The following is a 27,922-nucleotide window of genomic DNA, read 5'->3' as shown; positions in this document are numbered from 1 at the left end:
GAATTGTATATACCACAGAATTTCCAATAAAGTGGTATCATAATTAAAGATAATAATTTGATTAATGAGTGCAGTACACAGTCAACTAAGATAGTCAATCTGAAGATTAAGAAGATTGAAAGAAGGGCAATTTTGGCTTGTGAATGCTTGTATGGATCAACAAAGCCTCATAAGGTGCTGATATCAAAATCCAAACAGACAGCAACATGAGTAATAAAAACCGAGTCACTAAATAGAGCTAGATGATAAGATGGTAAAACAGTTAGGCAATTATTGTCAAGGAATGATGAGCAAGGTCAGGGCATCAAAAGACAAGAAACAATGTATGATGGAATTCAAATTTTGGTCATGCAGAAGGTATGCAAGATAAGTTGTCCCTAGAAGGAAATTGATGAAGTATCACTGAAGAGAGAACAAGCATCTGCTACTAGAAAACCTTGATTTAAGGCATCTTCTTTTACCTCATTCATTTCTAGTTTCCAACCACCTACTAACTACCTAACTAGCATTAACTGTTATAAAGGAGTTCAAACCTCAGGAAGATGGTAAACATTTTTGCATACAAGGATTAGTTAAAAGTTACCATAAGATAAAGAGAAGATGGAATGTTTTCAGTTATTGGCCAAACTCTGCGATCCAAAAACTGTTGACTCATCATAATAATGTGAATGTTGCATAAGAGGCAAGGACAACATCCATAGGTAAATAATGTCAATTATCTTTCCCCCTGCATACTAACTAGTATTATGATTCAAAATTCCTTACATCTTCATTGTTCACATCACAAAACACAATTATTTGTAACCCTATTGTTGTAAATATCCTAGGGACCTAGTCTGGAGAAAGTTTCATATGCCAAATTACTTTTCTGACCTAATCTGGACCTATTACACAAACTCAAGTGATTGTCTAAAGGAAACAGACTACATTTATTAGCTATATCAATACATGTTCTCAAATTCATACAATTTTACAGTTTAAAGAACAGAAATCCTAATGTTACTGATCTGGCTTAAGCATTAACTGAAACTAAAATATTAAATAAGTGTAATTATGTAGTAATTATATCTACTCGATGCTACAAAGGTTAATGTAGTTGCCACATACTCATTTTTGTAGGTTCTAGTACTATTAGTTGTTTTATGAGGAAATCCTTTCTTTGATTCATATGCTTTAACACCAACTTATGGAGTTATATTTTTCCCCTCTATAAGTCTGATATCAATTCATCAACAAATTAAACAACACTATAGAAAAAGAGAAAATTTCAATAAATAAAGTCAATAAAATCAAGAGTACTCCAAAAGAAAATTACTGTATCAAGGATCCGAAAGGACAACTTCTTGTGAGGAAAAACAACCTGCACATGAAAAGATTTTTTACTGTTATAAATTTTTTCCAAGTAACAGATCTGAAGGCGACAGTAAACAAGTATACCACAAATCTAAACTGTTCTTATAACTGTTTAATTCAGGGTCTCATTTAATTACGGGAAGATCAGGAATAGGTATCCGCTCATATATCTTTAACTGCAATGGCAACATATCTATTTTGTCTCTAGCTTTACTCTGACTTGCTTCATCAGTATAAAGAAGTATCAGTTCTTGAAAAGCTGGCTCCTGACAAAGAACAAAAGGCAAGTAAACTACCCACACCAATAAAAACAACTCAAAGGTCAAACGGAAGAGCCATGAAACTGAATCTCATTATATATCTTCATTTACAATATCGTAAAGAAAATTCAGAAAAACTATAGATTGAACGAGAGATGATTACATTTATGGAAATTGTAAGTTGCAAAATTTGTATTCCCTCGAAGTGGTTTGTTGTCCATATCTAACTGATAGTCTGACAATGTTACCAGACATTCAAACTCTTATGAAAAGTAGAAGAATACTTACTGTTTAAGGTAAAAAAACTAAAAAATCTCATATCCCTTGAGTAAAAAAACTAAAAAACTAAAAAATCTCAATGCTAGAGGATCAGGGAACAAGGGATCCATGTTTCCTTGATTTATCTTTTAATAATCGGAATGAAGTAAACAAACTGAGGAACTTATGATCATATCAACAGTTTGAGATTTTTATTGCATTCTTCATATAGCCCTGCACTTCAACCTTTAAGACATCTTATATGAATTCCTGGAAGAAAGGATTGTTAAGGTATTATAGTCATTCTGTTTATGACGACTGCATCAAGCAATTTACATAGTAAGATATAGATAGTACTTCATTAAAAGGTTCAAGATCCTCCAAGGGACAGTTGAAGAGATGGAACGGAGGACCAAAGCATAGAGGCTTGGGCAAGAAAACCCCTTGCATTGTTGCCCATGAAGAAGATGGACCCAGAGGCTTGCAGTTCAGATAAAGACTTCCAGAAGTGGAGAGAGCATGACTCGTGGTTCGTCTAGGGAAAAGCAGTGCATTTGCAATGTGGAGGATTTATGTGCACACGGGATGAGGTGATGCACAATTTAGCTGGCCTAACTATTTGGGCTTAAGAGTTTCTGGTGAGCTATGTTGTTTCAATTTTCATGAGGACTTTGAAAGAGAGTACATGAGATGTTTACTCTTAAGTTTGAAGGAGATAAATCTACCAATTAGATGTTTTCCATATAAATCTTGTATTTCCCTTATTGTTTTTATCTCTTTTACAGTATGGTACTATGGTCCCAACATGTAAAATCCAGCTGTGCACAAGTGTATTACGGTCAGGTTCCATGGATCTTATGCTGATAGTGAATTAGTGACACACGGGAAGATGCTGACAGAAGAAAAGATGTCAACTAAGTTAGGAAATGTTAGGGAGGTAATTAAACCTAACTAGGATGATACGAACCGGATCAAGTCGGGATCATATCAATGAAGATATTGACCTCGATGGATCATATCTACTTATATTTTAATTAATTCATGTTTATCTTTTATGTAAGTTCTTTAAAATAAGTCTAGTTAAGTTATATAAGTTTTAAGACAAGTCTAATTAAATCATGTAAGCCTTTAAGATAAGTTCAACTAAGTTATGTAAACTTTTAAAACAAATCCTAGTTTGAGTCGTGTAAGCCTTTAGGACTAGTCTTAATATGACACATTGTAACTGACATCTATATATAGGAGAGGTCAGTCTCTATTTAACCATCCTAGCATACATGGAATCCGAGTATCGAAAGATTACTTTAGCCTGAAGTTTATTTTAAGAGTAAAAATAAAATACTCTAGGAGTAAATAAATTAAATGTAGTCGTTTATTTTCTTAGGAGTAGATATATCTTAGAATTCTAATTATCTCTTCAAACCCTAGCCACCATTACCTCCATAAGTCACCCACTCATACGGTCAACCTCCACCACCTCACATCTGACCAGCACCCTCCAACGACCGCCACAACATTGAATTACCTATTCTGCCCAACTTCGACTCTTCTCCATTATTTCATTCGTAACTTTTTACCTCTCCCCCTCGGAATCGTTTCATTCCAAAGCCATTAAATCCATAACACGCAAGGCAACATCCAATAAAAATTTCAAATTTTCCTACAAACGGATCGACCCCGATCTAGTTCGTACAGTGGTATCAGACCAGACGTTCATAAAAATGGTATGCCCTTGTTGCGGATCGACTCTAATCAATTCGTGCAATTTGGTATCAGAGCCATCATTTCTTGACCGATGGTGAATACGCAAGACAAAGCAAATATGAAGATCACTACAATAAAGAAATAAGATCTCATCTCCATCCCTATGGAAGCTTCCTCAGCACCACCACCAACCCATGAAGGAGGTGGAAGAGACCACCAAACCACAGCCAAGACACCTCCTCCAACCGCAGTGGAGCTCCTGCCTAGACGTCATTCTCCCATCTGCGATGGAAAATGATGCCCAAACCCTATTTTTTCGCCGACACTATTTCACAAGTTTCCAGCCCAAACCACTACTGCCTATCTTTTCCTTAGGTCCTCCACACCCGAGCCATGGGCTAAACCATATGTTCGTGACTAGGATTTGGCCTAAGCTGCTTGCAGCTAGGGCAAACTATGATTCAAACAAGTGGGCCTTAGAGTAGAACCCACCATGTGGCTTACTTCCAAGTGACATGTAGTTTGAGAGCAATAGAAGGTTTGGAAACGACCATGGACACCTTAAGAGCAAGGTGATAGGAAGCGTGCTAGATTGATGCGAACCGGATTAGGTTGAATCACACCAATAGGGGACATTCGATTTGACAGATCAAGTCTATTTATCTGTTAATTAATTCATATTTATCTCTTATGTAAGCTCTTAAGGCAAATCTAATTAAGTCATATAAACCATTAATGTAAGTGTAGTTAAATCATGTAAACATTTAAGGTAAGTCTAATTAAATCATATAAGTCTTTAAGGCAAATCCTAGTTTGAGTCGTGTAAGCCTTTAGGGCTTGTCCTAGTAGGACTATATCCGACCTCTTTATATAGGAGAGATCGGTCTTTTTTATTTAAACATTCAAGAATCAAGAAATTATTTTATCCTTAAGTTTATCTTAGGAGTTAGAGTAAAATAATCTAGGTATAGAAGTAACTTAATTGTAACCATTTATTTTCCTAAAAGTAAATCTAACTTCAAACTTTACCTCTAAATCATAGCTACTATCACCTCCACGAGTCACCCACTCATACGACTGACCTTCACCACCTCACGGCTGTCCACCACCCTCTAACAACCGCTGCAACGTCGAATTACCTGTTCTGCCTAATTTCAACCCTTTTCTACTATTTCATTCATAACATTTTATCCCAATCTCAGTCACTTTATTCTAAAGACGTTAGATCCATGATTTGTGAGGCCACCTTCAAAAATAATATTAGATTTTTTCTATGAATAGATCGGCCTATATCTAGTTAGTAACAATGGTATCAGAGCAGACCCTTGTTGCAAACTCTAATCAGTTTGTAACAATTTCTTTATTTTACTAATCCAAGGTTCATTCCCTTCTCCTATTTAAACAATGGCTACTCCTATTTATAGAAGTGAAGACATAGTGGTTCAGATCCAAATCGCTCTACTAGGTTACATATGTGGACTATCTGCTTTAATTCAAATTTAAAGACAATAGGCAAAAATCAACCAATTAGACTGGACTCGACTCAACCTAGCTAACTCGACTCAACCTAGTTCTCAAAGGGTACTTTGCGTGGGATTGCAAGAATGCAATCTGCATAGTCAGTGGTGAATATTCACCAAATATTCGTCCAAAGTCAAAAAAACTACGAAACCATGTGTTCATACTAAAACTTCTCGATTTACTTTTTTTTTTTATTCACGCCCTTCTTATATTCGGACCATATCTAGATCTAATAACAGCTATATTCTGATGGTGCTGTTAGAGGCAGGTGGAGATGATTTCGGGTTAGAGGGATAAAGGTAGAGTTCCAGGTCTCTAATAGTGGTAAGGATGTGGTGGAGATGAGGTTCATGGATGAGGGTAGGGAAGAAGGTTTAGGATGAGAGAGGGTAGTGGAAGAGGGCGGTGAGGCTAGGGAATGCGGTGGAAGTGGCGGTGATGGCATACGGCTTGATTTGTGGCTTGCGTCTTAGTGGCGATGATGGAGATGGTGACCAAAATGTGGGCAACTCAAGGTAATGGTTGTACATGATAAGGAGAGAAGAAGGGGGACAAGGTGGTCAATCCTAGGGAAGAGGGGAGGTTCGATAGGGGAGGCAGCCGCAAGTATTTCGCTACATGTGCGACCCCCTCCCCTCTCTCTCTTGGGTATGCAATGAGGTAGCCGCAAGTATTTCGCCAAATCCAAATCTAATTTAGATTTAGATTTTTCTCTATAAATTAAACTCTAAATTCTCTCTCTTCTTTACCCTAGCCTCCTTTTCCTATGTCTTCTCCTTCTTCTCCTTCGTCTTCTTCTTTCTTGCCGTCAAAGTCACAACGTGGGTTTGAACCATCAAATCATCGTCGGAGTAATAGGGGACCACCACGCTAATTGAGCCGGCCTGCGGCTTCGGGTCGTTGCCGCTTGTGTGCCATAGCCTTGCGTCGTCAGCCTCATGTTGCAGGCACACTTCCCTAGAGTCTTCGCGGCTCGATGTGTGGTAGAAGACGATTCCATGGATGCCGGCCATGGAGTCAAGCTGTCGACCGTCATCTACGGCTTTTCCATCTCTCATAGTCTCCTGAGTCACAGGGGTGTCGGGGAGCTTAGGGTGCGGCCAACGAATCATCGCCGACAAGGGTTACCAGCGGACTCTCTCTCTCTCTCTCTCTCTTTTTCTATCTTCTCTCCCTTGCGTCGAGTGTGGGGAGGGATTTGGTTGGGCTTGGGTTTAACCCATGTTGCGGGGGGTTAGGTTCGGGCCTAGATTTTGAATCCAAAGACCCAACCTGAACCACTTAAATGGTGGGTAGGCTATGGGTGGCAATGCAGCCTAGTCCACTATTTTAGATGGGCCTTGGCCTAGCTCGATCGAATTGGTGTGGACTACGGGCAAGCAGTAGCCCAACCCAATCTAATAGGTTTAATTTAAACTATTTTAACTTCTTTTTTTAAGTTTTAAATCTTAGAACTAATGATATTAGTTAATTTAAAATTTAATTGTCGTTTATTATTGAAGGTGGTTATTTTTGACACGTGAACTAGAAATTAGAGATTTCAGTTATTTTACCTAGACTCAGGTGAATGGGTTTACTCATATATTTATTTATATTATATTCCGTACCTTTATTAGACCATGTAATTTGTTGTGTGCAAATTTATTTATTTATTTTTCTTTAGTGCAAATTTATTTATTATATTTTCTGTGTGCATTTAATTATTATACTTAGTACATCGCCATACCTTGTGCAAATTACAAATTTTATTAGAGAAAGGTAAAACTAGTATTAGTATAACTTAGAAATCAGTCCTAGTATAGATCGCTTACGGCTTTCCGTGGTGACTCAAGTCTAACTGGAAGTCCTGAGCAAAGTCCTATTTCAAATCACTGCAATGACCTTCTTAGGTGACTCTAGTGAAGTTAGGGAACAATCCCATGATAGATCAAAAATTTTTTGAGATGACTCTAACCTCTTTCAACGGTTAGTGAAAAAAATAGGGTGTGTTTATTACATAGTGACACCTCTAAATGATTCTAACTGGATCAACTATGAGGAAAAGACCCGATCGTCATCTCGAAGTGACTTCTAGTTGATGTGGATCCACAGAGTATAGACCCATTGAGACAAATGACATCATTATTTTGTAGAAAGAAGTTAATATGTTGAAACTTAGCAAGGCTACAAGTTATGACTCTTTATTATTATTATTGTAGTTATTTTAAGAGCATACTTATTAGAAATTATTATTTATATTGTTGAACTTGGGTTTTATTTAACACTATAAAATTTTAGAATTAATTAGTTTTATAGTAGATTTTACTCATTGAGCTATAATTATTAGCTCATGGATTTCTTTTTCTCTATTCTATTATTTCAGGTAATGATTAGTGTGGCGACTAAGCAAGATGCATTGGGACCCTATCTCTACATAGGACCTACCTGTTTCCCTTTCTGTTCTTTTAGTCTTATGTTTTAGATTAATTGTTAATTTAATTTCGTTTAGAGACACAGTAATAATAATATTGTTTTATTTTTATTGTAATTAGTTTAAATCAAATAAAGCAGTTCTCTTCTTTTATTTATTTTTGTCATTGTACACTTAAGAAGTATTAGTAAGGTTTCATGTATCTCAAGCATATTGAGGTGCATAGCCGATCATGATTATGATTTCAGGTCGTGACAGGAGATTAGGAAAATTATCAATTCTCAATTCATTCTTAATCCAGGTTGCATTCCATATTATATATCAAAGGCTAACTGGTTAACTCAAACCACATAATTAACCAAGGCCACATCAAGTCCAACATTTAACCAAATCGACAAAAACAAGCTGACATTAAATTAGACATTGAATTAAATAACTAATTAGATAAGTGGCTATAAGTCATAACCTAATGTTCACGAGGTGGTCTAGTCTTAGATCATATCACTCCAACATGTTTCTGCTAACTTTATGTTCACGAGGGAACATAAAGGTCACATATCATGTGAAAAATTCCACATATTAAGTAGAGAAGCATGGCATGTTCTTTGTATGGGTGAAGATACATTTCAAGCTGGAAAATTCCCCATGAATGTAGAGATACATGGCTCAGCCATTCGGTGAATTTTTAGAGGACTCTCTTCGGAGTTTGTGGGAACACGTAAAGAGAGCACATGAGATATTTTACTTTAGTCGTGAAGGAGAAGGATCTAGGTTTTTTGTCATCCTTATTCCTTTTCATCCCTTTCACTGCATGTTCTCGACGTGAAATCCTACTAAACATAAAACCCTATAAAAGATATTGCTATTTTGAAGATATCTTTCATATAGTACCTATTGGACAAATCCAGTGGCGTCAATAATTGGTCCTATTAATTATCAGCCTGAAACCAATTAGTTTTGGCTGTTTAGGCCAAAATAGGCCAAAACATACATAGTATTAAGGTATGAATGGGTCAAATTTGACCCAAATCCAAAACCCAATTAATAAGTTTCTCTCACCTCTCACACGCTTAAAACCCTCCCGACTCTCACTCTCTCTCGATGCTTTGTTACCTCTCAATCAGACAACGATGAGCGACAAGTAATTTTTTGACAAGAGGCCTCCAGTGATGTGAGGCGTTTCTCTTTCTCTTCTTTGGTTATTTTTTTCTTTCTTTCTTTTATCTCTTTGCCTCTTTTTCCCTCTAACCTTCGCTCCTCCCCTTCCATCTCCCTTTCTCTCTCCATCTCTCCTCGCTGCTGTAGCAGAGCTATTTGCTGCTGCTATAGTAGCCAAGAAAGAGAGGGACAGAGAGGTGTGTGTTAGAGAAAGGGAGAGTGTGAAGGAGAGCACGAGGGTGAGGGAGAGGAGAGCCACTATGAGAGAGTGAGAGTGAGAGAGAGGAGAGAGGGAGGGAATGGAAGAGTGTCCGGAGAAAGAAATGAGAGATTGAGGGAGACACGGAGTAGGAGATGGATTTTTTATGTCAAAAAGAGAGAAGAGAGAGTGGGGGAGATGGAGATAGATGAAAAGCAAGAGTAGTATTTTTTTTAATTTTATATGGAAGTAATTTATATTTATCTATTAGTAATTTCTAAATTTTAGTATTTTTCTAATACTAAAATACGATACTGTAGGCCGAAACGCGCAATTTTTCCAAGGTTCAAAGTATTGGAATAGGGATCTGGATCGATCATTCAAAACAATGATACTTATCGGCCATATTGATTTATATTTTAAAATAATTTATAAAATCTAGAAAATTTCTAAAATTTTAAAAAAATAATAATAATAAGATATAAACATAAATTATTCATATATAAAATCTAAAAAAATTAAAAAATAAATATTATTTTCTCAATCTCTATCTTTCTCTTTCTACCACTCACTCTCTCTTCCTCTTATACAAATAAATACTCGCTTACTCTCTCTTATCGAACTCTCTCCCACTCTCTCGCACTCTCTTCTTTTATTAATTTTCTCTCCGACTAACTCTCTCTTATTAACTCTCTCACTACCTCTCTCTCTCTCTCTCACCGACTCCCTTGTCACTCAAATTACCTCTCGCTCTCCTTCTCCCTCACCAACTCCCTTCTTTCAATCTCTTCATCACTGTCTCTCTCTCCTCTCTCTCACTCTCTCTCTCTCCCACTAACTCTCCCTCTTCCTCACCGACTCCCTTCTCTCTCGATCTCTCCCTCTACGATTCCCTCCTCTCTCTCAATCTCTCTCTCTCTCTCTCTCTCTCTCTCTCTCTCTCTCTCCCCCTCTCAGTCTCTCCCTCTATAGTTCTTCTCTAGTGATGCTTCACCGACAAGCTCCGATGAGCTCTCTTTACCTCTCTCTCCTCTCTCTCTTTCTTCTTACTCCCCTCTCTCTCTTTCTTTCTCTCTCCCAATTTCGGTCAGTTTCAGCAACATTAGAGGGGCTAGTTGAGAACATTTGATTGTAAGCTAAAATTTACCATAGTCATTGTTCAAAATGAGGACTTCAGAATTTCAAAAACCTTGCAAACTAAGAACCTCTGGTTGAACAACAAGAAAACTGGATAATGGATACCTTGGGCAAGAATTCATCAATAAGGTCACATATATGTAACTGCTTTGGTTGGAAGCACAGATAAAAAAGTCATTATAAACCCTAATAGATGGTAATTTCTACCCATATAGATGTATTAGATAAAAAAGGAAGGGACAATTATCTTTATAGTTAGAAAAGATTAAGGCTTTACAATAGCTGGGGTCAAGGATTGTCGTGCCATAGGTATGGCCCTTGCCGATCAATCGTTAGCACAGCACGATGTGCTGCGACACGTGCCTACTATGCCACAGTGAGAATGGACACATTTACCTTCCACTATTATTTCCTCGCTCCTCCCATCTCCGCCGCCTCCTATTCTGCCTCAACCTCTACCTCCACCTCCACTTTCCTTCTATGTCTGCTCCTCCCAAATCCAGCCGAAACACTAGAATGAGAGAAGAATTAAGCTACAATCTGCCAAAGCAGATCGTAACTTATTTCTCACGATCAGTCTTGTGAGTAAATGAAGATCTTCTTCAAAGAAAGAAGATCTTAGCTTATTCTCATTGGGGTCTCATGATCTGTTTTCAGAGTAAGTGAAGATGTGCTTTAAAGAAAGCAGATCCTAACTTATTCTCATGTCAACCGTGAGATTAGAATGAGGAGTCAATTAGGATCATCTTCTTCCTCCCATAAGAAGCACTAAACGCTTGATTTATGGGTTGCAGATGGACCACCCCTTGCCACATGTCGGCACCCGGCCAGACAACAATCCTTGGCAAGGGTTACTAGCTATTAGGAGGACCTCCTGTATGAAAACAGTGATTAGTGATAGCTTTTAATCAAAAAAGTCTTATCTGTATTTCTAGAGATAGAAAAAAGAAAGCTTATTTGGTTGTTATTGCAGTAATGGATTGCTTCATTGTTCATCTAATAAAGCAAAACTACTGAAAGAAATGCACATCAAAACTCCAGCTTAAAAGGAAAAGTACCTGAAGAGTTGATTGTTGAAATAAAATGGTGAAAGAAGCTTTTAATATTTCCACGAGATTGTTGCCACACGATTCTCTCGTTGCAGGCTCCCATATGTTAGCAAGAGTTATCCTTGGTAGGAAATTTGGCCTAAAAATATGGTTTAACAATCGAAGAGACAATGACAAATATAGATGAATCATGTTACGCATGTAAAACCTCATTGCAGAATAAATTACATTACTTGCAAAAACACAAAAATGGCCTAAATATGCTTTCAAATGTATTTCTATTGTTAAAAAAATAACAATAATATGGAGAAAATTCATTCTATCATGTGAGATATCTGATAATTTGAATACTTTAATAAAGGCATTTTTCTAACAAGGAACTGGTTATTTAGGCCTTGTATGATTTGAAGGTAAGCCCGAACTTAATTAGCAAGTCTCATTTTCTAGTCTTAATTTAAGTATATTGAACTAAGCTAAGAAAATATAATATTTGGTTGTAAAATAGGATGAAGTGTAACTACTACATAATATGAAAAGGTATTAGTTTTAGAGGAAAATAAATAATATATATTATTATTTATCAATAAAAATTTTATTGACTTTGCTGATAAAATTTAATATTATTATTTTATCAATAATAAAAGTTTTAAATTATTGATTTGCATGACATGTACTCAATTTTCCTTAAAAATAATTATTTCTCACTTTTTCATGTCATATGAAGGTAATAATTACCCTATTTCAAATCTTATTTCATTTATCTCTAATTTCCCTCCAATTTTTTTTTAAAACTTACTAAATTTAGAGATATTGAACATCATAATCCTAATGAAACAAATGAGGAGGATGTATATTCTTCCTTATCTAGTCGTGCAATTCCTTCAAATCAAGTAATATCTGAATTCTTGTATAAATATTTTTAACAAATCGTTATATTTTTTTTAAATTGGATAATAACACATTGTACTACAGTTCCATCTATAAAAAAGGAAGAGTTTTCAACATAACAACTCAAGGAAAGTAAGTCATTATGTAAAATTTCTCTCATATGTACGACATTACATATATGTTATCTATGATTCTTATTTTATTCATGAGTGTGATAAATGTCAATTTTTTTATAGGGTGGAAAATAAGTTCAATTGTTGTTTATAAGAAAATCTCATCGTCTAGTAGTAAAAAAAATTTTATTTAGCAAGAAACTAGATACGATTATAGGTGGAGAAATGTTAGGAACAAGGTTCAAAAAATCGAGATCAGGATCGGTCTTTCGAGAAAATACGTATCAACCGGATCGACCATAACGGTCATATCGGCCATATTGGTCGCTTGGATCAGATTGGACTTTTTAATTACGTAAACTTCTAAATATTATTTAAAATTATTAAAGAAACTTCTAAAAAATTTAGAAAAAAGTTACCAAAACTAAGAGAAATAAAGAAAAAAATTATGGTGCAATAAAAATTGAAAAGAAGAAAAGATTAGAAAGCAAGTGGAGAAAAACTAAACAAAAGAAAGAAAAACCATAGTGCAAAGAAGAAGAAGATGATGAAAAAAATAGAAGAAAAAAGAAGAGAGTGGAAGAAATGATAAAAACTAAGAGAAATAAAGATATAAATTAAAAAATTATATACTGAAGTTTGCTGGAGTTAGATTTGCGTCGCCAAAGTTCGTTAGAGCTAGATTTCTCTGTAAAAGAAACAATGGTTATATAGTAAGGAGAGAAAAAGAGAAAGAAAAAGAGAGAGATAGAGAGAGAGGGTGACGGGAAAGAGTAAAAGAGAAAAAGAGAGAGAGTTCGAATTGAGCCTAGATCGGAATCGGATCCAAATCGGGAGGTCTATGTTGAAGCAGCAATTGTGGCCAATGAGAACTTAATTCGCATTATAGGAACTTTAAAAAAATGCGTGATGATGTAGGATAAACAACTGCTTGGCCATCATATCTAGTATATAGTAGTTACTTGTTTTACATATCCTTTAATTGAATAAGTTTTTTTATCTACAAATTTGCAACTAATTATATGTCATATTTTTTCTATAAATTAAACAAACAGGTAAATGAAGTAGAGTAATGTCGTAGATCTCAAGATTTTGGTTTTCTATTATGTATTAAATATATATATATATATATATATATATATATATATATATATCTTCTTTGTGAAGACAATTTTGTTATATTTCTATTTAAAGTGAATTGCAATCATGAAATATTAACTAGTTAAGAGGATTTATTTTTTCTATATTGGACATATACGTCTTCTTTTGATAGTTAATTTCTCATTCCTTTGAATATTTTGTTGATCTAGCAAGTTATTTGATGTATTATTTGTTCATCCTACTAATATCTTTATTTTTAGAATTTAAAAAAGTTTCAAATATTTTTCTAGTGTATCTATATGTTGGCCAAGCAACATATACTGATATTTCTATATGTCGGCACATAAACCTTCTACAACATCTAAACATGATATGAAAAATATTTTTGCTGACATTTAATAAACGTTGTGTAAACAATATTTGTCAGTGTATCTAAATGTTAAAATAAAACCTTTTGTAGAATATAAATCTATTGATTAAAGTTATGTTTCTAACATTTTGTAAATGCTAGTACATATATTTTGCCTGGCATGTATCTAAATGCCAACACAACTTTTTCTTCTAGCATTTATAAATGTTGGCTATCCAATTTAAACCGATTTAATTAATTGACAGTAAAAATATTAACTAGAATTTATAATTGTTGGCTAAATTATTTTTGTCAGTGACCATTTCTGCTGGCTAACATAATTATTGTGGCATTTAAACTGCCAGAACATGTTTTACCACCGATATGTATAAGCACTAAAAAAGAGCTTTTGCCTAGCATGGACAATTAAACGCTGGCAAAAACTTGTACCGTCCAGGGTTTACGTGGCATTTGCATATACACCGATAAAACTTTCACCTTGCATTTAAATAGTTTGTTGCCAGCATATAAAAGCTCAGCAAAAATCTATCTTGACATAGTGACTAGATTGATCAATGTCTTGTTGCAATTGCATGATAGGAAAAAATATTAAAATGAACTCGGAAAGGGCCACCTTGAATATAAAAGTGAAAACCACCTTGACGTGAGCATTCAAGAAAATTTTTACTCATTATGGCTTCACAAAGTGATGTAGGCATCATCTTCAATTTGACCAAAATAAAATTGCTTGAGTCCAATTTTGGTCTAATTGTTGATTTTTAATTCAAATAATCAATTGAATTAGTCAATTGATAGATATGGTAGCCTATATGCGGGGGATGTCCGCATTAAGTTATTACCTAAATTGGGTTAGTCAATTTAGGTAAAACTTAATCAATTAGGAAATAAATTCCTATTAGAATCTCAATTGATAGTTATGGTAAGCTTATATGTGGGGGATGTCCACATTGATTTATTACATAAATTGAGTTAGTCAATTTAGGTAAGATGATCAATTAAAGTCTTATTAGAAAATAAGTTCCTATTAGAATCAGCTAGAATCAAAGTTGTTAACCTATTTAAGGGTTATTGCATAAGAAACAAGGACAAGTTGGAACAAGATTTATTTGAAATCTCTTATTTTCTCCCATGTGGTCTTCTTCTCTCTCTCTCTCTCTATCTCTCTCTCTCTCCCTTTCTCCTACTCTATCTTAAGATTCTTCTCTAATCTCTTCTACTTCCTCTCTAAACATCTCTCCTTCAATCTCTACTTTTTCGTTTATTACTACTGCTGTCCAGAAGATTCCAATAGTGAAAGAGAATCTTTGGGTGCCCGGATGTAAAAAGGAGGACTTGGTTTCAAAGTAAAAGTACTACTATTCCATTTATTAGTAAACATAAACTCTAAAGTCTTTCCTTACACCATATTTTAGGCCTTTCTACTATCAACGTACCTATTTGAGAGTTGAGGAAGCTACTGCCTTATCTGAGTGATTTTCTCTCCTTCCATCTAGTAGTGATCCTTTTAATCAATTATTGCTTACTATATTTTACTTTAGTTATTTGTTTGGGTCGATTGTTCTCCAAAACATTGCATTCATACTAGATTTGCATCAATTGGTATCAGAGCAAGTTTTCTTTTTCTTGGGTTTGCTTGCATATAGATATAGTTCAGCATCTTTTCTATAAAAAAAAGAGGTTCTTTATCTGTCTAGCTTATTTTGGAATCATGTCAAATGCCAATTTTAACACAACTGATATTAGAGAAGATGTCACACAACTACAACATCAAATTCTACAACTACAACATCAAATTCTACAACTACAACAAGGAATGGATCAAATTTTACAACACTTAAGTAACATTCAAGTCAATCCACAACCAGAGAATATTCTTAGAGCATCTAGACAAGGCAACACTTTTGTCCAAGATATAGGGAGTGATGATGATAGGAATTATTATGCACATCACATGAGACATAGGTCCGTTGATAGGTGGGACCAGGGAATTAAGATTGATGTTAGCGAATTTGAAGGGCGATTATTACCTAATGAATTTTTGGATTGGATCGACCGTATAGACCAATTTTTTGAATGGAAAGAAATCCTAGAAGACAAAAAAGTAAAATTTGTTAGCCTCAAATTGAAAGGTCATGCATTAATTTGGTGGAAACAAATCCAAAATGATCAAATCAGAAAAGGAAAAGATAAAATCAATTCCTAGACCCGTATGAAAGAAAAGTTTAAGGGGAAGTTTTTACCTATTGATTATACACAAACACTTTTCCAAAAACTTCAAAATTTGCGACAATGATCCAAAATTGTACAAGAATACACTGAAGAATTTTATTCTTTACTTGCACGAAACGAACTACAAGAAAGTGAAGAGCAAAAGGTTGCCCGTTACACTAATGGGTTGCAATCTCAAATCCAAGATGAATTAACCATGTGTGATGCCTTGCGCCTTGACATAACCTATAGCAAAGCTACAAAGGCTGAAGCTAAACTTAGAAGACAAGGATTTCATAGAATTGATTCAGATAAAGGCACCACTAGGATGCAAGTTGTCAGGAAGGAACCACCAAAATTAACACAAACAGTCCTTCCTCAGTCTAATTCTGATGTATTTGCTAAAAGTAGAGGTATATTAGGACCTACACCCTTAACTTGTTTCAAATGTAGGCAACATGGTCATCGTTCTTCTGATTATCCTCTAAGAAAGTTCACACACCAATCTAATTTGATTAAGCAAAAAGATGAGTTAACTAATGATGAAGGTCAAAATGAACATGAGAATGAATTAGAAGATGACATCTCTAAAGATGAAGCAATTGGTGATACTGAAGGCCAATTACTTGTCATGCATCGTGTAATGCTAACGCCAAGGGCTCCACATGAGGATATGTGGCTCAGGCGAAGTCTCTTTTACACTACTTGCACATCGAATGGAAAATTATGTTCAGTCATCATAGATAGTGGAAGTACAGAAAATTTTGTTGCTCAGGAAATGATCGATAAGCTTAATATGAAAACTGATAAGTTGCATAAACCTTATAAGATTGCTTGGTTTAAAGGTGAGTAGACATGATCAAAGGACCCAACCCGCCCGTGTCCGGCCCGACCTGGCCTGGTTTGGACCGGGCTAAGCCCGGCCTGGACTCGGTTTAGGCCCGGCCGGGCCCGAGCCCGAACTATCCATGGGCAGCACGGGCCAGCCCTTTGTCTCCCCGATCCGGCCCGAAAGCCCGCCTGTTTGGCTCGCAACTAGGCCCGCCCGTTCTGCTACAGTAGCCCGCTCGTTCTACTACAGTACTTTGCCCGTCTGCTACAGTACTTTACCATTGCTACAGTAGAATTTTTTTGGTATTGTACCGCTTTGCATTATTTTAAGCACACCTTTAAAAAATTTTAATTTATTTTAATTATTTTTTAAATGGAGGAATATAAATATTTTTTTAAAAAAATAAGCTAATAGTTAAAAAAATTCTAAAAATAGCTAAAATATGGGTTGGGCCGAGTGATTGGTTAGTCGGGCCGGCCCGGCCCGACCGGCTAGCCCGATCTCTCACGGGCAGTAACGGGCTAGACTAATCAGAGTTTAATATGTTTCTATTTGACTAAAACATCTTTGATTAAATTTGGAAAATATGAAATTAATAAAATTGGAAAGTTTGAAAAATCATGTAATGGATTTTAATTAATCATTGATTTATGTGTTAAGGTTTAGAGTTTATTGGATATCTTTTTGATAGTTTTGCTTGGGAGATCCATTGAATATATTTTACACTCAGCTTTGCATATGTTTAAACTGAACACTATGGCTTTAGAAAATCAATCTGAGGAATTGATTGTCTTATCATTATGTCGAATTGATTTTGCCTTACACAATTGTGTGTCATGGATATGTTTTTGTATTTGATCTTCACAGGAATATTTTAGATCTAAAATAAGAAGAATGTCTTGATCATATGAAAATTGTATTGGGTTGAAAAATTGTTTCGGAAGTGTTTTGTCATAAAATTGCCAAGGAAGAAATTGTTAGTGCAATTGCATGTAATCGTAAGTTCATGGACATAAAACATTTTGAAAAATAATATAAATTATAAAAATAATGTATCATGAAGTCACACTTATAAGAAGTGAATGTGTGAAAAGAATTAAAAACATAAGAATTCGACTAAAAAAAAAACTCAATTTCAGCTTTTGCTACAGTAAAACCAGGTATTGCTATTGTGAGATTAACAAATTTATAAATTTCTTTCACAATATTGTTGGTACTAATCACTTCTCTCTTGATACAATTTAAATTTGATGCTTCATCAATTATTTATTACAATGAGTTAGCAGTTCACTAAACAAATGAATTAATATAAATATACTCTTAGACCTAAAGTTGTCTCCTAAAATTTCAAATGTGGCTTGTTGTTGTACACTTGTACAAATATTTTATTTGATTCTTGGATCTCTCTTCCAATTATGAAGTCTCCATGACCATGACAATATTTATTATTTAGTTATTTCCTAAACTACTACCCAACGAAGGCCATGCTGGTGGCACGTGCTGTGCCGTGCCACCATCAGCACAGCACAAGGTGTGCCAATGGCACGTACCGTGTCGTGCCACCATTGGCACGGCACAAGGCATGCCAATGGCACACGTTTAACATATTTTTAATAAAAAATTTCAGATAGAGAGGTTAAGTTTAAATATATGTATTAAAACCTATATTGTAGTATTTTATCTTAAAATTATTTATATAAATGACCTATTTTATTAAAGATAAAGTAATGGTCAAATATAAATATTATTCAATACATAACACACAATATAATTGAATATAATCATTAAAACTAATTTTAATGATTGAGCACTCCATAATATGATTGAATACTTCTTAATATAACTAAACACAATAACATTCAACACATAATATTAATTAATAATAATTTAATAATTAAAACTAATATCTAGTTAAACTTAAAATGACCAAAAAGATCAAAGACTTTATTTGATAATGACTTGATGAAAATAGGAAAAAAAAATTAAAAAAAAAAAAAACTCTACATCGGCACGGGAGTGTGCTACTACTAACACACTTTGTGCTAGGTGCCATGCCATCACCGACACAGCCATCCTTGCTAGTACCTTTGTTTTGTCATGTGTACTTAGAAAAGGATCAAAGGAGGTCACCCAACTCTCATTCAAAAATGTTCTCCATAGGTACTATCTAGCAATATTGTTGTCATGTCTTTAATGTCATGTCTTAAATGACTGAGTGAGACCCAAGCATTATCTTACATTAAAAGGATATTGTTATTCTTTCTTTTTCTCTTCCACAACTCATACTTCTGAAAGATTAAATAAAGTACTACAGGCACAACAGGAAAAGAGAGTCAATACAAGAATGATAAGAACAGAGAGTATGTCAGCACTAACCTCAAATAAGCTTCCAAATAATTCTTCTCCATATCATGAGTAACTGATGCTTCTGGCAATGAAGGAACCAATCCAGTCCATGTTAGCAATTTCCTTATAAGTCTACCTCGGGGTCCAACAGGTGACAGAAGTCCTTCATAAAGAGAGACTGCCTTTTGTGCAGCAATCCAAATAGGAAGGTCTTTATCTGCTACTTGATCAGACCCAAGCTGACCCTCAGAAGTCCTCTCTTTGTAGTACAATGAACTCTCTGGAAAATATTGCTCTTTAAGCCAACGCTTCATCTTCTCGATCCATATTTGCAAATCTGGCACCCCAGTTGAGCTTTTTAATGCCTGACATGAACTAAATAATTATGTCTGATTAGCTGAACATGACCAAACACCATCTTAGATTAATCAGATAATGCATACACTGAACATGATAGGTACCACATGTTCAGCTACTGCACCACTTTCACCATGTAAATGACAAAACTATGCAGACAATATTAAGCTTCAGCTCAGACTTAGAAAATAACAACTAAAGAATATGATATGCTATGTACGGCATGGATGGATGCAACACCACTCAACTAGGAAGACTATGAGAAAAGAAAAGGAAATTTTCAAGGAACATTTAAGAGTTTGACTAGAATTGAAATATAAAAGAAACTTAAATTAAATGAACAAAGAGCACACAAAAGTCAGAAGGGCATAGACCCGTCTGGGTTTGGTGTGGGACTCCAAGGAGTATTAAAGACAAGGTGGGAGAAATATAAGGCAATCCTTGCAGCCTTGTAGGTAGTTTAGTCACACTTATAGTTATAGGTAATGAGGTGTTGCCCCGCTATTATAAGCACAGAGGAGAGCGCAAAGAGAAGAGAAGAAAGGAAAAGAAAAGACAAAGAAAGAGCTATGACCTCCCATTGTTTGTCTTGATTTTATTTTTAAGTTGAATTTGATCTTTCTCTATGTTTTGATGGTGTCTAAGATAACTTCTCAATTTATTTTTCTTTGGTTTTGAAAAGTCATTTATTTTCATTTTCAAATCCATATCAGTATCAGTACGGACTGTCATGCTCAAGTAAAATTTTCTACATTACTCTCAAGGAATTTGGTTCTGTCAATAGGATGGCCATGCCACAAGGAAGGCCCATGCTAACCATGGGCTGTGCCGCAAGAGAGGGAGAGAAAAAGAGGGAGACTGCTCACCTTCACTCTTTGACCTCGTCGTCACTGCTCGCCGCAAACCTATATTCTCAACTTAAGTTTTTATTCAACTCGACCTAACCAGACCCACTCTAGCCATTCTTCCTCCTTGAGCTAGGGCATCCGCATTGGATGCAATCGGCACCTTCATCAGAAAGCTCAGGCATGTGAATGATGGGCAACAATGAGGTTGGCAGCGACAGAAAGCTCGACGGTTGTTGATGGCAAACAGATTGCTACTAGAAGGGGTGTCGTGTTGCACTCCTCCTGCCATGTGCCAATTCGTGCCGGTTAGCACGACCATCATTGTCTCTCACAAGGTTTTAAGTTTAAGGTACTATATGCATCGACTTGCAAAACCAATGCCATCAAGGTACGGCATGAGAATAATTTTTTATTGCAATATTAATGGTTGTCAATTTTGTTTATCAACAAAATTCGCTCACTTCCTTTTGGTTGCTGAGAATTGAGAATATCGAAGAGATATGAAAGGTAAAGATGAGATCAAGAAGTTATGAGATTCCCTATTTCCTAGAATCTTAATTGTTTCTAATTAATTACATGTCAAGGAAAACACATTTGTTTCATATTAGACTAAGTAATTATCATTATTTAGAAATTATGGAACTTATTTAATGGAAAGATTTGGTAAAAAGGTTATTTATTCCTTAAACCAGTTATAATCCTCTTTCTATTCGAACTATTCGAATCCAAAACACACTATTCACAGGCATGATAAGATTTATACTATGCTTAACATGAGAATTGAATTGAGTATTTCTCCCTAAAAGAGTTAAAATTTATCCAAAGTAAAAATATTGTCCTTCACCCCTTCATTTTCTATTTAAAGGTGACCAACAGGAAGAGATAAAGATAATTGATAAACCTTTTATGCGAACCAAACTCAATTTAAAGAGTTGGCCACATTTACTTTAGATATAAGATCAATTCTAGAATAGGTATTCATTTTTGTTATTCCCAAAATGAGGTCTTTATTATAGGAATATAACTATTCTTATATTCACTTGTATTTTGGTAAGAGTGTAATAATTACCTTTCACATGATATAAAAGTAAAGAAAAAGATGGATAAAAGATATTTTATTTTTTATGAAATTATCATAAATACTCTTTTATTTGATACAAAGTAGATTGATGGGATAAATATAAAGGTAGATTAGTAATTGAATTAGTGTGTAATATAAGATATAGTTTTAATAAATAGTGTTTGTATTATAGAATGAGATTATTATGATGTTTAGCTATTATTCAGGTATAAAGAGTTGTATTCTAGAATAAGAAAAATGTTGTTCATAAAGTGAATAGAGGCTTAAAGAATAACACAAATATCAGTTTATCCATTTTTAAGGTCATTACCAAATTGGACAACTAAGCTTTCTTTGAGGAATTCAAATCCCTTTTAGATTCAGATAAGATTTGAAGTATTCGAAAGGGACTAAATTGTCGCTCTATAGGTATTTAATCAAGAATATACTTTTCGCCTTCTCAGAATACCATACCGAATTATACTTGTATGGACTTAAGTCCAACTTAGAGTTGGTTTAGAGACCATCCCAAATGGGGTGATTAACCAAGAATACAAATCGGACCTGATTGATGACTTCCTGAGTAGAAATCCAATTTTGGGAATTAACTAAGGAACAAGGATCCATCCAACTCAGCTTTAATTAAAATACGTCCAAAAGAGATTAACCAAGAATGCAAATCGGGGTTGGTGACTTCTCATTTACAGTAATCCAAATCAGATTAAGATTAAGAGGCTTAAGGCAAAGAGACCTCACTCACTTATATCCCTTTTTCAAATCAAGTAGACTTGATTGAATTTACCCTTTAAATCGAGTGATTAGATGTGTATTTTGTAATAACAGTAGTGATGTTTATTAAATCAGCCATCTTCAAATTGGCGAAGGCTTTATTAAGATTTAACCTAGGAGGTAATTTAGTTCAGTTGGGCTCAAATCAGTAAAAGCTATTACCATCCCTTTATGTTATTGGAAGCTTAGACCAAATCGGCCAAATCTAAATCAGCAAAGACTATTGTCACTTTTTTAAGTTATATGAGAATTAGCTCAAACCGGCAGAATCCCATATCACTAGGAGAAACCATTAAGCTTCTATACTGTCTTAGAGAACCCTTCAAATCAGCCAAGCCTAAATCAATTATGAGTCCATCAACCTGCTTATAAATACACCCAAACAGCTTGTCGTCATCTGCTGTCTACACTTCATTATCTGTTTTCTACTGGCATTGTCACCTTGTCATGTTATCACCTTTTCCAACATTATAAAGTGTTAGGGCAGTGATGGCCGTGCCACCATCGGCACGGCACGTGCCGAGCGGCACTCCCCGGCATGCCAGTGGCACACATTTATAATATTTTTATTAATTTTTTTAAGATATTTAGAGATATTTTTTGGTCTTTGGTATGTCAATCTTTAATTTTTTTGTCTAAATATATGTATTAAAATTAAAAATTTACATTACAATGTTTTATCTTTAGATTATTTTTATAAATAACCTATTTTATTAAAGATAAAACAATAGTTGAATATAAATATTATTCAACACATAATATAATTGAATACATTCATTAAAATTAATATTAATAATTAAACACTCCATAATATGATTGAATAATTCATAATATAATTGAACACATAATAACATTCAATACATAATTGATCATTCAATACATAATTAATAATAGTTCAATAATTAAAACTAATATCTGGTTGAACGTAGAATGACGAGGAGGATCAAAGGCTTCTTTGCCGGCACAAAAATAACACGGAAATATTGCGTTAAATACTGTCGATATTCTTTAAAACTCATCCACTGATAATATTGCTCGTTATAACATCTCACATAGTCTTCATACTAAGAATTTTGTAATTTTTTGATGATATGATATGAATATTGAATATGCATAAGAACAACCGGCACCAGCACAGGCACACCATAACCCTAACAGTTAGGGAACCCAATCAGATCGTGAGATTTAAACTGATGGAGAGGATTTCCGGTATGAAACCACTATATTTGGTCTAAGTCATTAATATAGACACTGAAGGAGCAATTTTCGATTCAAAACCCACTCCAATTTAAGTTCTGCAAAGGGATGGTTTCCCACTACTGCAAAAGGATGGTCTCTCGCTCTTTTGCATTGATTTTTTGTAGCTCCCCAGCCCTATATCAAGTGACACAAACCTTGTTGCAGAGTGCGCACCATAAAAAGGAGATGTCCGCAAACAGCTTAGGGAATGTTACAATAGTAAATTCTTGGTTTAACATGCAGTTATCCAAGTACAAAAATTTTACCCCAAAAACCATAGTTATCAGAACTAGACTAGGTCATCGAATAGATGAAGAGTGAAACGACCCAAGCTGGTTCAATTTTGTTAAGACCAGAAATACAGTTGACTTGGAAAAAACCAGCTAACCCAGCAATTCAATTGGTGAACCATGCAATTCGAACAGGTTTTCGGGGATCGATTAAGTTACTCATTCTTCCAAATTTACCTACTTATATTTAGTATCCTATTAATCTATTATTTAACCTAAGGGTAATTTAGTCCTAAAATTAAAGTTTTTTTATTTTTAGAAAATTAAAAGTGTAATTAAGATATGATTTTTTTACAAATCATATGATTTGATGTACTTAAACCAAAATATTAGTTAAAATTTGACTAAATAATCGAAGAAATGCTTTTGTATTGTTTTGATAGATTTTTTTTGGGGGGAATTATTTAGAACTACAAATATATTCTTGAAATCTTTAAAATATCATTAAATAAACTAGTAATCCAATTAGGTGAACCACAAGTTGAACCAATATCACATTGACCAGACTTATAATCAATTCAACATTTCTTCCATTTATGATAACTATAGTTAAGACTATTCAGCGTGCCAGTAATACACCGTCCGCATGGTATGTACCATCGATATGTACTGTGTCAAGCAAGGTTAACACGCCCTACACAATGGGCATGACTATCTTTTAATATGGAGAGACATGTACAGGTATATAATGACTTGCTTAATGAGACATATTTCTTTTGGTATATAGTGTGATTCGCATCTTATTATTCTTTCAGCCACCGTTTGTTTTGAGTTTAGAGGGGGACCACTAGTTCAGGGACCCCTTATTTGGTTTAATAACCAAACACTAAGGCCATGTTTGGTTTGAGACTAAGCCCCAAATCAGATTAGTTAGTCTCATTTCTTAGTCTTGATTTGGATACCTTAAACTAGTTTAAAATAATTTGGTGTTTGATTCTAAACTAGGTTAAGAGTGCATTTATTATTTCTAATATGATGTGAAAAAGTAAAAAAATATTGGTTTTGGAGGGAAATAAATGAGATGTAAATTTAATAGACAAAATTACCCTTCCCATGTAATGGACAAAATTACCCACAACGGAACACTACTTGACTATTAAGCTTGCAAACGAAACACAATGCTCGACTATTAAGCACACAAACGAATCATAATGCTTGCGATTAAGCCCGCAAACTGAACATAATTCTTGCGATTAAGCCCGCAAACTGATTATTACACTGCTTATCCGAAAACCACCAAAATTACTAAAACTGAAAATGAATATCAATATATCGTTTCTACATTATATTACAATAATTCACCATTTTGATCTACATTGTCACTAATTCATAGAAAGAATGACAATTGCATTAAATGGTCTGAAAATTTAAATAGAATTCAATACAAACATCTCAAATTGTTTTCTCGAAAAATCTTCAAAAATGAATACAAAATAAATTGTATACTAAACCAAGACTTTCCTCATCCTTTTCAACTTGCATACAACAGCCTAGCTACAATCAAACAAATCAATCTGTGGAGTAAAAAAATCAAAAATATTTTCAATCTAATGTAATAAATTGAGAAGACAATGACAAGATGTTATCATACCTTCATTCACACTTCTCTTTATGAATCAAATATGTATCAATTGGATTATCATACCTTCAAATTTGCTTAAAAGAGAAAATTGCATAATTTCTATGTCAATTTGTACAGTATCTATATGTCCATTTGTACAATATCTGAAACTGAATTCAAAATAATATACATGTAAATGCATAGTTAACAAATAAATGCACCTTTTAATATTTATCCTCGGAATGTAATAAGACCCTTGTGATACTTTTGCTTTAAATTACACAATCAACACCTATCAATAAAGATATTAACCTCATTTATCTTTAAATTTACAATCTTTGATTATATCTAACGCATGCTTTATAGTTGTTTCATGTCCTTTTGTGCAAATCCAGCCACATTTTTTCCACGTTGAATATGATCTTCATATTCTAGTACAAAAATGGCACAATCTAAACATGTTTCTTGTCTTGGTATGTGCTTTGTTGATTCCACTTTTTATGCTTGCTCATTTTCCACTCCATTAATATAAATTTCATTATACCATACTTTCAATATCTTAATGATATGAGATCCTTATTTTAAAGAATAAAAAGATTTATAAGTAATGAATTTCTTTGAATAGAAAAAGATATTAAAATTTTTAATGCATATACCATTTCATTTGCCTCCATAGTATTATGGGGTGCCACTATAGAAGAGTAATATTCCTGCACTTCTTTTTTTAGATCAACCACTAGTAGATGTCAATGATGAGATGTACAAAGTGCTATAATCAATTTCTCACAACTTTTAAATTTTTTTCCCTTCTAGTACTAGCCTAAGGAATATGTTCGTCAGACGTTCTGATTTGCCCTGCAGGCCCTTTATATATCCATACAATAAAATGATTACATCATTACTAAAAAAAAAGAATGTTGAATGTTACAAAATAAAAATCAAGTAAAACATACATCAAATTTCGTGCTCATGGTTTCATATACAAATAACATAAACTTATCAATAAAGTTTCATGATATATGATAAAAATGATGATAATAATACATATTCACAATCATTATATAATATTGAAATTGAAACTAAATACCATATCGTACGTCACAAATAATAAATAAAAATTATCACATAGTAAATCAATAAATAGTAAAATGGCTAACAGTACACTGAATAATTATACACTCAAAAATAGTAAAATCAAATAAAATCAAGCAGATTTGAAGCACCTTGTTGTGTGAATAGTGGTGGTAAACCCATTTTCATATCTACCTGATCCTAAACAATTTACAATCCCTTCCATATTGATCTATTATTATCATCTAAAAAAGTCTCTCCAAAAAAGTATATCTTTCTGCCATCTATACTAGGAATTTCATAGGCTAAAGACAAATTGTGTTGTATGTTTTTATCATTTTCCTTTCAGCATTCCTTCTTAATTTTTCCAATTCAAAGTTTATCATTGCATCAATTCTTTTATGCTTTTTTAATAAATCATCAGCAAATTTATCAAAAGCTCCATTGCAAATGTGGGACTTCTTTTTTCATGCTGTATCTGATCCACTTTGATTTCGTCTCTTACTACCAAATGAGGTTCTAGTAGTATTTGTGAAATTAATATGGGAGACATTAAAATCTATCTATCAAGTGCAGTCAGCAAACTGACTCTCATAAATAGGAGATTTGACACATACATCTTTACTAGGTGTATCAGAAGACCCAGCACTTTCATTCCTTGTATTGGTTCAGTAGATACAAAAAACATATCATCTCGTTGCAATATCATTGCCCACTAGGAACTCAAAATCTTCAAGTTGTACAAATTCTTTGTCTCGACATTGTTCGTATCTCATGTCATTCTGGAAAGTAGAAAATTATTTTTGTATTAGTGTGTTTGACAATTTATCAGAACGTCTGATGAACATATTTTTTAGGCCAACACTAGAAAGAAAAAGATTAAAAAGCTGTGAGAAATATATTATACCACTTTGGATATCTCATTATTGACATCTACTAGTGATTGATCAAAAAAAGGAGCGCATAAACATTACTCTTCTATAGTGGCACCCCATTATACTGTGGAGGCAAATAAAATAATATATATATTAGAAATTTTAAATAATTTTTTCTATTAATTACTTATAAATCTTTTTGTTATTTAAAATAAGGATCTCATATCATCAATATATTAATGGAGTAGAAAATGAGCAAGAATGGAAAGTTAAATCAATAAGTACATACCAAAACAAAAGGCAAGTTTAGATTGTGCTATTTTTGTACTAGAATATAAAGATCGTATTCAACATGGGAAAAACATGTCTAGATTTGCACAAAAGGAGATGAAATGGCCACGAATAAAGCATGCGTTGGATATAATCAGAGATGGTGTATTGAAAAATAAATGAGGTAAATATACTTAGTGATAGGTGTTGATTGTGTAATTTAAAGCAAAGGTATCACAATGGTCTTATTACATTCTAAGAATAAATATTAGAAGGTGCATTTATTTGTTAACTATGCATTTACATGTATATTATTTTGAATTTATGCATTTCTCTCTTTTAAACAGATTTGGAGGTCATTGACAATCCAGTTTCAAATGTTGTACAAATAAACATGCAGATACTATACAAATGAAAATAAGAATTATGTATTTATCTCATTTAAGCAAATTTGAAGGTATGATAATCCAACTGATACATATTCGATTCATAAAGAGAAGTGTGAATGAAGGCTGAAAAATAATTTTTTGTCATTGTCTTCTCAATTTATTACACTAGACTAAAAATATTTTTAGTTTTGTTACTCCACATATTGGTTTGTTTGATTGAAGCTGGGCTGTTATATGCAAGTTGAAAAGGATAAGGAAAGTCTTGG

At 33.9% G+C, this 27,922-nt stretch overlaps 1 protein-coding gene across 4 annotated transcripts in view; it reads right to left on the bottom strand.

The window, feature by feature from the left end:
- LOC140789331 (uncharacterized) overlaps positions 1-27,922 on the bottom strand; it is a 59,549-nt gene that overhangs the window by 17,723 nt on the left and 13,904 nt on the right. For all 4 annotated transcript variants that reach the window (XR_012109152.1, XM_073138995.1, XM_073138997.1 and 1 more), the window contains exons 5-8: positions 18,938-19,272; positions 11,059-11,188; positions 1,491-1,619; positions 1,316-1,360 (exon numbers count right to left, since the gene is read on the bottom strand). Coding sequence is in view for 3 of the 4 variants with exons in the window: in XM_073138995.1 (XP_072995096.1) it covers positions 1,316-1,360; positions 1,491-1,619; positions 11,059-11,188; positions 18,938-19,272 (639 nt within the window). In the remaining variant the exon portion in view is untranslated. The remainder of the gene's footprint in view (positions 1-1,315; positions 1,361-1,490; positions 1,620-11,058; positions 11,189-18,937; positions 19,273-27,922) is intronic.

Source organism: Typha latifolia, chromosome 5 (genome assembly GCF_019914945.1).
Source record: "Typha latifolia isolate L0001 chromosome 5, TyphaL0001v2, whole genome shotgun sequence".
In the NCBI taxonomy this organism is placed as follows: domain Eukaryota; kingdom Viridiplantae; phylum Streptophyta; class Magnoliopsida; order Poales; family Typhaceae; genus Typha; species Typha latifolia.
The sequence above is the reverse complement of the archived record's forward strand: the minus strand, read 5'-3'. Positions and strand labels throughout refer to the sequence as shown.